This window comes from Triticum urartu, chromosome 2A (genome assembly GCF_056163025.1).
Source record: "Triticum urartu cultivar PI428250 chromosome 2A, HENAU_Tu73, whole genome shotgun sequence".
In the NCBI taxonomy this organism is placed as follows: domain Eukaryota; kingdom Viridiplantae; phylum Streptophyta; class Magnoliopsida; order Poales; family Poaceae; genus Triticum; species Triticum urartu.
Window position 1 is genome coordinate 533,945,951 of NC_141874.1, and position 12,106 is coordinate 533,958,056.

A 12,106-nucleotide genomic window follows, 5' to 3' on the forward strand; every position below is an offset into this window, starting at 1 on the left:
GTGCCCGAAGCGATGGAGTTTTTGGGTACCCTTGGCGCAGTTCTGGTACAACTCATCCCACCACTCTGCCATAGGAATGACACCGTTCAAGGCCATGTTTGGAAGGGAACCAAGGCACTAGGGGATCACGGCATCGACTTCGTCATCAATACCAGCACTGCAAACCTGGCTCGAGGAACGGGCAGTGATGCAAGACCTTATTCAACAACAACTCCATCGTGCGCGTCAGATCATGCAAGACCAGGCGAACAAGAAGCATTCCTTTCGTCAATTCCAGGTCAGTGATCAAGTCTTTCTGAAACTGCAGCCGTATATCCAAACCTCGGTGGCCCCAAGAGCAAACCACAAGATCAGCTACAAGTACTACGGCCCGTTCAAGATCATCGACAAGATCAATGACGTCGCCTACAAACTGCAACTTCCCCCTAACGCAGCAGTGCACCCGGTCTTCCATGTGTCTCAACTTTGGCAAGCGCTACTTCCAGGCACAACGGCATCCGCAATGCTACCAGCAGCCGCAGGCGACACGGCGATCCCGATCAAGATTCTCCAAACAAGATGGCGCAAGAAGAACGAGATCATGATCGAGCAAGTCCAAGTCCAATGGTCAGCGGGCGCAGCACTCGACACCACCTGGGAGGATCGACAAGCACTTCAAGCACGTTTCCCTCATGCGGAGGCTTGGGGACAAGCCTCATCTCAAGGAGGAGGGGATGTTAACGTCCCTGACGGCTCGACCCCACCGACCAGCGAGACGCGGGCACGGCCCAGCCGCGACCGACGCAGCAACTCGCGCTACTTCGGCCCGGAGTGGCACAACCGGCCCGGCCCAACTACTCCAGCTACTTAAGGCACCGCGCCCCTCTTTCCTCATCATCCAGCGGATCACCGAACCGGCGGCGGCGGCACGAACCCTAGTTTCCCTTTCGCCATTGATTCTTGTAATCCAACTTGTATCAGACTTATTGCCACCGTATGAATAGTAGATCGATTCCCCCACTACTCTGCTCCTAACAGTCCGATCCAGAGGAAACGGAGTTGTTCACATATCAAGCTTGGGTTCGTGTGATGGGACTTAAAGAGAAGATGCGTATTGGGAGTGTTGTGTTGCAGCTAGCCAAGAAGGCTGGTGTAGCGAAGTTCGTGGACGATCGTTCTGTGAAAGGTCAAGGAGGTGGAATCCGAGTGCGTGTTACTTTGGACGTGCGGAAACCACTAACAAGATGTGCTAGCCTGACCTTGAGGAAGAAGAAAGTGTTTTTTGATTTTGAGTATGAGAAGATGCCCATGTTTTGTGGCGTTTGTGGTTTAGTCAGTCATGTGACGAAGGAACATGGAAACGGTGTGCATGCAGCGAACGACGTCATATACCCACCTACTTTGATCGCCACTGATTTTCGCTGGGACGAGTACTTTACAAGTGGAGGCGGCAATAGAGGAGGACGTGCTACTCGTGGCAAAGATTATGGTGCGGGTGGCCGAGGTATACACATGACAAAGGAGTATGATTCACAGGACGATGATCTGAAGGATACCGTGTCGAGCCCTGTTAGAACCCCAAGCGGTGTTGACCCTTCTTCGAGTTCCTCAAAGAGGCGTTTGGGATCTGAGAAGCAGGACGGAGTACAGGTGCCAGGAGAGTTCCTAATGATTACTGATGGAAAGGTGATTGTTCCTGTTGATCCCGCGTTTTCTAGTGAGAAGGAGGATGGGGATGACTCTACCTTATAGGATAGTAAGAGACACAGGATGAATGAAGCAATAACAATGGACTTGGCAAATTTGGCGGGCTCTGACATGGAGCGCCGCCAGGCCCAATGAATCACTTAGTGTGGAACTGCCAGGGGGTGGGGAACTGCCGGACAGTTCGTGAGTTGTTGGCGCTCGTTCAAGCCAACGTCCCCAAGCTTGTCTTCCTCTGTGAGACTAGACAAGTTGCTTGCCGTGTGCAAAGATTAAGAGAAAGACTGGGTTTGAGAGGCTTTTCTGGTGTTGATAGCAATGGATTGAGTGGAGGACTCGCTTTGTTCTGGGATGAGTCCCTACAGGTGGATGTACTAGATAAATGTGACAGATACACTGACGTTTTGTGGTGGATCATGGCAGTGGCAATAGTTGGAGGTCAACTTATGTGTATGGTGAACCAAGAGTCGAAAATAGACATTTGATGTGGGAACACCTTGCCAGATTGAGAGCCGTTTCGGCTGAACCATGGCTTGTATGTGGAGACTTTAATGAGGTCATGTGGCAACATGAGCACTTATCAAGGTCTACTCGAGCTAAGACTCAAATGAATGTGTTCAGAGATGTGTTAGAGACTTGCGAACTATTGGACCTGGGCTTTTCAGGAGCACCTTTTACATATAACAATGGCCAGCAGGGTTACCGCAATGTCATGGTTAGATTGGATCGAGTGTGTGCCGATGATGCGTGGAAGGTTTTGTTTCCTCTTACGCAGGTCGTGCATCTCACGACCTCTCGTTCTGATCATAGTCCACTGCTGGTGCGTGCGCGTGGGACACAGGATAATTCTCGGCGTACTGCAAGCCCATGTTACGAGATTTTTTGGGAATGTGACCCGGTGTTGGCGGAAATAGTGCAACAGGCTTGGAATAAAAGGAGGCCAGCTGCAGACCTGGGCACTGTTGCTACATCCCTTAAGGTGGTAATGTCAGATCTGAAGAGGTGGAGTGCGGTTAAATTTGGCAATGTTCTTAAGGATATTGAAAAGCTCCGACGTGAGCTAGAGGAGATGCATGCTTCACATGCTAGCATGGAGGTGATTCGTGCAAAAAATTACGAACTGGATGAATTGTTGTACCGGGAAGAGATGCTTTGGCTCCAAAGATCTCGGATTACTTGGTTGAAAGAAGGGGATCGAAATACCAAATATTTTCAAAGACGGGCAGTGTGGAGGGCACGAAAAAATCATATTCAGAGACTACGTAGACAGGATGGTTCCTGGTGCTCTGTGCCTTCGGAGATGGAGCGTATGATAGCCTCATATTACAAGGAGGTCTTCGTTAAAGACCCTACCTTGTTGCCGGACATGGTGTTAGATTGCATCGAGCCTAGAGTGACAGACGCGATGAATAATATTTTATGTGCTAAATTTTCTGAACAGGAAGTGTCTGATGCATTGTTCCAGATTGGGCCTCTTAAGGCTCCCGGTCCAGATGGTTTTCCTGGAAGATTCTACCAGAGGAACTGGACTTGTCTCAAGTCAGAGATCATTGCGGCGGTTTTATCTTTCTTTGATTCAGGTGTTATGCCGGCTGGGGTTAATGACACCTCCATTGTGTTGATTCCTAAGGTAGACCATCCTTCTGATCTCAAGAATTTTCGCCCTATCAGCTTATGCAATGTCATTTATAAAATTGTTTCGAAGTGCCTGGCTAATAGGCTTCGGCCTCTACTTGATGATCTTATTTCACCGAATCAAAGTGCTTTTATTCCGGGAAGACTTATCTCTGACAATGCGATCATTGCTTTTGAGTGTGTTCGCTATATTGATTCCATCCGGGGTGATGATGTTCCATACTGTGCTTACAAGCTCGACCTTTCGAAGGCCTATGACCGTGTTGATTGGAGTTTTTTGGAGAAAGCTCTTCTAAAGTGGGGCTTTGAACCGACATGGGTTTCTATTGTTATGGAATGTGTTTCATCAGTGAAATATTCTGTTAAGTTGAATGGCAAACTTCTGGAGCAATTCTCCCCATCCCGGGGTTTACGTCAAGGTGATCCATTGTCCCCATTCTTGTTCTTATTTGTTGCTGATGCTCTTTCTGCATTGTTGAACGAGTCAATGGCAGACCATGCTTTGGAGCCGGTGGTTATTTGTCGAAACGCGCCGGCAATATCCCACCTACTATTTGCAGACTATTCCCTCTTATTTTTTCATGCAAGTGCTGAGCAAGCTACAGTTGTGAAGGATGTTTTGAGCATGTATGCGACGGCTACTGGGCAATTGATAAATCCGTCGAAGTGTTCCATTTTTTTCTCTGGGAATTGCCCTAGCACGGTTTCACAAGAGGTAATGGGTATTTTGGAGATCACTCAGGAAATATTTGATCCTAAGTATCTTGGGTTGCCAGTGCCTACGGGCAGAATGCATAAAGGACGGTTTCAAACTATTCAAGCGAGACTAAGTAAGAGGCTAGTTGACTGGAGCGAGAAATATATGGCGTCCTCTAGCAAAGAGATTCTTATCCTAATCACGAGTGGACATAGTGTCACGCGAGGCTGTAATCTTAACCACTCATTCCTCCAAGATGCGTGCAGTATACATACCAATAATCATGTATAAAATGCTTCAGCATTTCATAATGATAGTATTAACTTATGTATGCCAGACATCAATAACTACACCGGACCCACAATTTTAAATAGGAGAGTTACTCTCTATTTATGTGGAGCAGCTGGCCAATGCTAACCTGCACTAATGACGGACTACATTCTCTTCCCTTTTCTATCCACCAGCTGATCCCTTCGATAAGCCAAATACCATGGCGTTTAGGTAGGGGACGCAGCTCCATGCCGTGTGAGGGCTATCTGCACTAAGCTGTATTGAACTATGACGCACAACCGAATTCCTTAGATATATCACTTTCTTACCCAAAAAAATCAGTTGGTTCATTCTTCATAGTTAACTCGAATTATGAAAAATACAATGCAACCTTAATAAAGAAAGTACATCAATTAACAGAACATCAGGCAAAATTTAATAGGACAATCAAGATATACTTTTACACGGCTTAATAGAGAATACTGAGACATCACCAATATGACTTTGGTTTTGATCTCAGCTTTACAATCATACTTTGGATGTTAACCAAAAATTATAATACACATTTGTGAACAAATTAGGGACATCAAAATACACTCACGAATTTCTAACTGAACTTTACAATATGAAAATATCTACAAGCTGTATTTAATTACCAAAATATATATGAGCAAGTTTATCATGGTTGCAGCTAAGTTCGTTTGCTCGGCCGATGATCTATGTACTAGTAGTACTGTACTAGACGATAAATGTATGTTTAATCAATGTGCCAGTAATATTGCAGCTAGGCTTCTTTGATGAGTGACATTAATACTCCACTAATCCATACTATGAGTGCACTAAACAATCTACTAGCGTAATAAAAAGAAGAACTAACTGCACTACTCCATACCGCAGGCTGGGTGAGTAATTTTAACTAAGAACATGCCTCATTTACTACCGCCCAGGTCACGAATGTTAATTGCACTGATGGGTAGCCTGCCACCCTGCACCCTGATCATAAACACACCAGTCTTTCTGCATTAAATTCAGTTATAGCTAGCCCACGTCTACTTTATTAACGTTGTGTATTCGCTCACTTATCCATGTGTATTCGCTATATTAAGTACGAATCATCTAGCAGCAATCATCTATCAGGATAACATCCTCACGTGCCACCATGTCCCAAAAATTCACGTCCTTATCCTATATATTTAAGAAGTTCATCCTCACTATCTAATTTATCTGCACATGCAAGCTATCCACGTCACCCCACATGCCCCACACATTCCATCTCAGAAAAAAAATAGTGCGACACAACTTTTACTTAATCATTAATCGTTTGTTCTTCCACTAACACTTTTATTTATGGGATAGGGGAAAGGATCAGCTGTCCCTTGGTTGTTTGTTCTTCCATCTTCTATAGTAAATGAGTAGTCAAAGGGCCCGATGCATGGGTAACACGGTGTTTGATCTACACATCTCATTCTTCTCCTATTTGTAATTGAGTCGTCTCCACCAGAATTGAACTCGGAGGTGTTTAGCCTCATCACCACACCGAGATGGATATTGATGCCGCGCCTCAACGTCGACGGTGCTACGGTACTGACGCACGCCCACAGCGCCTCCCTGCTGCCCTGCTTCATCTTCGCCAAGTCACGACGCCATGCCTGGAAGGCGCCGCCGCACTCCTACAGCGCGTCCCTGGTGCCCCACGTCCGCTTCGCTTGGCCATGATGTCAGGCCTGGACGGCGCCGATGCACGTCCGCTGCGCCTCACTACTCCTCGCTACAACTTCGGCCTGCCACGACGTTGCGCCTAGATGGCGCCGCCGCATGCCCGCAGCGCCTCTGGTGCTCCTCATTGGCTTTGCCTGGCCAACCATATCTGATCGTCCGCACCGGCTTTGACCGTCCGGCACTACCCTCGGCACCCACCCCACACCGTTTCAGTGCCATCAAGGATCGTGCCACTACCCGTCCCCTTGGTCCCTCCTCCCTTTGCTTTGGTGTGGAGCTCAGCGAGCGAACAACATAGTGTACGCTGGGAGAGGAAGAGGAGAGGGTCTTTACAGTTCTGCTTGCCTCTTCCATTTTTATTCAGTTATCTCCATCAGACATCGCTAGCACCAACGGACATGGTTGTAAGCTATTCTCCTTGGCTATTATTTCGATGTGGTAGTTCTGCTTAGTAATGCACACGAACATATGATGTTTTTTGCTTGCCCAGTTGTTTGCTTCGGATGCATTGTGAATTCCTGACTGATTGGTTTAATTCTAGGCTCATTCTTGCAGACGTTCAGGAATGATGATTGTTGTTGTTGTTCTCGGACAGTAGGTTTCAGCCATTGAGAAGTCCACATATAAACACAAGACTAACTTCATGTTGTATTTATTTGTATCCCCTACTTCCTCTCATTTTTCCTTCTCTGTGAACATGTTTATTCAGATTTTAGAGGCAACAAATCAAATTTGAACATGTTTATTCATATTTTGGAGGCTACAACTCTGTTGATTTTTTATCAGATCTAATCACCACTTCACCATATAGTAGGTCTTTAGGTTTTTCTCAGTTATTGCATTTTGCAATTTCTGTCCATGATTAATGGCGTGATGAACATAACAATGGCTCTTCGGGGGATAATTTAGTATTGACTGTATCGTTTTGATGACTGCAATATTTATCTTTGTGGATATGAGTCGAGTTGGATTCCAGTTGAGTGGCACCAATATTTTTTGTTTGACAACTCCTCATCAATCTTCCTTTTGCCTCTTTTTTGTGAAATAATTAAATATTCCTTGAATTACTAAATTGCAAACTTCAAAGATTCAATAATCCATAGTAAAAAATAATATTCACATCAGTTTATATGCAGATGTTCCGGCCGCAACGCGCGGGGAATCATCTAGTTAAATCAGTGGCTCGGGCAATTCCCACTTATGTGATGAGTGTCTTCAAACTCCCTTATTCAGTTTGTGACGATCTTACAAGAATGATGCGTCAATACTGGTGGGGAGTTGAGAATGGTCGAAGAAAGATGGCATGGGTTGATTGGGACAAGCTTACTCTTCCAAAGCAGAAAGGAGGCCTTGGTTTTAGGGATATGAGGGCCTTTAATCAAGCACTCTTGGCCAAGCAAGCATGGCGGTTGATTGTGAAACCAGATGGTCTATGTGCTCGTTTCTTGAAGGCTAGATACTTCCCTAATGGTAATTTGGTTGATACAGTATTTTCAAGGAATTCTTCTGCAGTTTGAAAAGGCATTGAGCACGGTCTGGTGTTGCTGAAGAAATGTCTTATTTGGACGGTGGGTAATGGAAGGTCAATTCGTACTTGGAGGGACCCGTGGATTCCCCAAGGAACTCCGTTCCTTCCCATTACCCCTAAGCGAAATTGTAGACTAAACAGAGTGTCAGACTTTCTTGATGGCAATGGTGTTTGGATGGCGGATTTGTTGAGTCTACACTTTTTCCCTATTGATGTGGCAGCAATACGACATATCCGGACATCACCAAGGCAGCAGGAGGATTTTATTGCATGGCATCCCGACCCGAAAGGGTGCTTCTCCGTTCGTAGCGCCTATAAACTCGCTATGGAGGAACATGATATTGTCTTTGCGCCGGCAGCCTCTAGTTCCAACTCGGACGGCAACCGGCGAGTGTGGAACTTGATCTGGCATGCGGCCGTGCCGCATCGTATGCGTACAGTAGCATGGAAGGCCGTTTCAGGGGCACTAGCCACCGCGGTGAGCAAGCATAAGCGGCACTTGGCTCACAGGGCGACTTGTACAATCTGTGGTAAGTATGATGAGGACTCGTTCCATGCACTTGTCACATGTGATAATGCGGTCACTTTTAGGATACTATGAAAGAGGTTTGGTCCATACCTAAAAAGGAGCAAGTTGTGCACACGGGGGATGAGTGGTTGTTGAATCTATTGGATCAAAATACTAGTGAGGTATGGGATATGATCATCATGCTACTGTGGAGGATCTGGTACTTGCGGAATGAATTATCGCATGGTAAAGAAATCCCTCTAGCTGAAACGTCTAAGACATTTCTGTGTAGTTATCTTAGTTCTATTCGCAATGCAGCCAATCTCACCACAGAGCAAATTATCAGAGGGAAATCGCCTTTGGAGGGTGCATTGCAGCCATTACCGATCAAGGCAGTGCCGCCGGATACACCATGGCAGCCACCACCACCTGGCTGGCTTGCCTTGTCTATGGATGGATCTTATTCAGCGGAAGAGGGCTCGGCGGGAGGAGGCATGATCCTACGGGATAACTTGGGCTCTGTCATTTTTTCATCATGTCAACTATTATTCTACTGTAACAGTGTTCTCGAGGCGGAAATTCAAGCTATTAAGATTGGAATGTCTATGGCTATCGAATGGTCTAACCTTCCGGTGTTAGTACAATCGGACTCGATGGTGGCCCTTTCTTCTATGACTGATGCCTCACTTGATAAATCACCAAATGGTCAATTGGTCAGGGAGATCAAGAATTACACGCTGCAGAGGGAGTTTAAACCAGTGAAGATCATGAGATCACAGAACATGGTCTCACATTGTCTTGCTAATTATGCCCGAACGGCTCGTAGCACCGCTTGTTGGTTGCAACGGCCACCCCCCTTTATTCATAATCTTGTATTAGCGGACTGTAAGCCTGTTACTTTGGAATAAACTTCTTTTAAACCCGCAAAAAAAAGAGTTCTATCCCGTGCCAATTCCCATCATATGCCAAACAAGGAAATGAGAGTAAAAATCTACTTCCCATGCCTAATCCCTTCATAAATACCCTTGTGCAAACTCCCATTCCTTGCCCAAGTGTTTACCAAACAGGCTGTAAGAGAAAGATGCATTGGAAAAAGTGGGCTGACTTGGCGATCCCAAAATCTGATGGGGGTATGGGTTTCAAAGACATGGAACTGTTCAATGCTTGACAAGCAGGCTTGGCGGCTAGTGGCTACCAGAATCCCTTTGTGCTAGAACTAAGTACTACCACGGCACTCATTTTTCGGAAGCCACAAAGAAAAGGAATTCCTCACACTTGGCGTGCTATCCTGTATGGGGGGGAGGCCCTCGGCCATGCTCACATTAAGAGGATTGGGGACGGTGTGGATACTCGAATTTGGGAGGTTCCTTGGATTCCTGGAAACATGAACTACAAACACATTGTCAGATTACCGTCGGCCACAGCAGTGGTAGTTGAGGAGCTCATTAATCCCATATCAGGTGACTGGAATACCGAATCCCTCAAATCAAAATTCCTTCCTGTTGACAGTGCGATGATCAAGCTTATGCCGTTGGGAAGATTAGAGGAGGATATGCGGGCATGGCAACTGGAAAGACATGGCAATTTTACTGTCAGATCTGCATGAATGAGACATCCTGGCAGCGAAACCAAACTCAATTGCATCCAGTTCTTCTGCAGCTAGTAATAGTCACTGGAAACGACTATGGAAAATGCTTGTTCCACCTAAGGTTCGTAATTTTTGGTGGGCGGTCATCAAGAAATTTATCCCATGTCATTTTGTCCTTCATAGTAAACATATCGAGCCTACTCAGTTCTGTCATTCTTGTGGAAGAAAAGAGACCATTGCCCAAGCACTATCTGATCGCTCCATTCACATCCAAGTCAAATCAAGAGATCCAATTTTGACTAAATTATCGCAACGCAAAGCCACAAATTTCATGAGAATAACCTTCTTGTGGCATCTCACTCCAATGGATTGTTCTCAGGTGGACCCCAACCATATGTTCTCTACTGCAGTATCGTTCTGACCAGTTCTGACATGGCACTGGACAACTGTCATGTACTCCACTTCTAATTGAGAGTGAAATTCAGTAGGTAAATAAACTCAAGTGTTCGATTGGTTTCTTGGAAATAATGACACACTTAAGGCACTACAACAATCCTCAAGCGAGACAGAACTTAGGACATGACCGACAGAAAACACTACATAGTTGATTTTACATCAGTATATCACTACAATGTTAATTTTCCTCGGTTACCTAACATTCTAAGGAAATTCATTGCCACTTGAAAAGAAACATGTCACATTGGCCTCAGTGGTTAACAATTGCAAGTCTTGCAGATTTGGCAAGAAATTGTTTATCTTAGCGGTTGCAGCTTGCACAAGTAATCACAGGACATGGCATTAATTTGACGCTATAATATATATAATTACCTGGCATAGTCGTCCCATGCATTCAGCTAGCTGGAGATGAGATCCTACAAGGAAAATAGTTGAGCGACAAGGCGGTGCTCCTTTCAGTTTCAATCATAGCCATTGCTCGTACTTGGTTGTTGGCCATGTCAACAGCAAGAAGCCATGCCTTAGGGTGCTGAAATTTGACCCTGGTGATGAGGTAAACAATAGTACCTTCATCATTCAGGCCGACAACAGGCTGACATGTCCAGAGATTTTGCAAGTTTCTCTCTGCAGCCTCACTACTGTTGTGAGTCTTACGCAGCAGCATTCCACAGCGAAGCAATACGGACCGCATTGTTGCGTCAATTTGGATGGCAGATGCATTGACAGTGAAGTCGGGTTTCCAATCCTCGGGATCGCCGGTGATTTTGCAGTTGGTATATGTGGTGAGTGTCCAGTCATCAATTTTGAGCTTGGGGCCCCTGGTTTCAGGGTCTTTACCAGGAAGACGATGGCCGGAGGGTTCCAACTCAACAAACTTGAGGCAATCCCCCACGACAGAAACGCTTCGGTAAGGCTTTGGACAGCAATCAAGCGCCTTGCCGCCGTGGCTTCCTGGCCTTACCGGCAGCGTCACAAGGTGGATTTTGTCCTCATTGTCACCGAGCACATCATAGAACAGTATTCCTTGCCAGAGATCAACCCAGCCAATGGCCCCCCTGCTTCCGATGGTGATGACCGAGTTGGTAACATGCTGAAAGTGGCCGCGGCCATGGTCAGGAGGGAGCGGCATCGGGAAGGGTATCTGCGGCGGGTCCACTAGCACCTCCTTGTAGGTCCAATACCAGTCCTCGGACTTGAACAGGTAGAGCACGAAATTGAAATACGAGGCTTGAGACAGCACGGCGATGGTGAAGTGGTCGCCGCGGCGGAGGACGCCAACCTCATCGTCTTCGAACAAGTGAGGGTGAGGATGAGGGAGGAGCGTGAGCGACGGACCTGTGGATCTAGCCGGCTGGTAGATGAAGTAGTCACTCATCTTCTGTGTGATGTATCTGGGTGGGGGGCTGCGGCCGATGGCGATGCGGAGGACAAAGAAGCAGTCCGCCGCGCAAAGGATCTTGGGTTCCTGGAAGAAGTCATGGCCGGGATGCATCTCCTTGCCGTGCACGGTGAGACGGGATGGGATCGGCGGGGAAGCAGGCCACAAGGAAACCACGATCCGATTGCCTGTACTGGTAAACTCTTGGGCCGTGCTGCCGTTGGTGCTGTCGTTGGTGTCGTCGATGTAGGCCGCGGAATCGACGAGGACGCAGGCGGCCGCCATGGAATGGAAACCCTAGAGGCCAAGATTTGGATTTCTTCTTCTTAGGTTGGGGACGGGTAGGTGGGGGGTTGAAGCAACAAGAACAAGGACGGGAGACGGCGCGACAAGCTGGTGGGAGGAAACCCGAGCTCTTTTGGTTTTTTTTTTTTGAGTGTCCGGAAACCCTAGCTAAGCTATCGCGCATACATGTTCAGTACAAAGCTGGCCGAACGGGCCGGCCTGGCCCACCGCAATCGTGCCCGGCCCACAATGGCATGATTAATAGCCGGGCCGTACCGCGCCGGCCCGCGTGCTGCAGGTAGCAGCCCAGGCACGGCACGGATGGGCCGGCACGCGGCACACCCAGGCACGCTGACCCG

General features: G+C 47.0%; 1 protein-coding gene across 1 annotated transcript; it reads right to left on the minus strand.

Moving 5' to 3' along the window:
* Positions 1 to 4,698: 4,698 nt before the first annotated feature.
* On the minus strand, positions 4,699 to 11,900 carry LOC147985773 (uncharacterized). The gene has a single exon (XM_087544269.1). The coding sequence runs from the start codon at positions 11,745 to 11,747 to the stop codon at positions 10,479 to 10,481; it is 1,269 nt and encodes a 422-aa protein (XP_087400395.1). The 5' UTR covers positions 11,748 to 11,900; the 3' UTR covers positions 4,699 to 10,478.
* Positions 11,901 to 12,106: the final 206 nt, after the last annotated feature.

Excerpts from the sequence above, each read along its gene's own strand:
- LOC147985773 (XM_087544269.1), bottom strand. The coding sequence starts at position 11,747 with ATGGCGGCCGCCTGCGTCCTCGTCGATTCCGCGGCCTACATCGACGAC.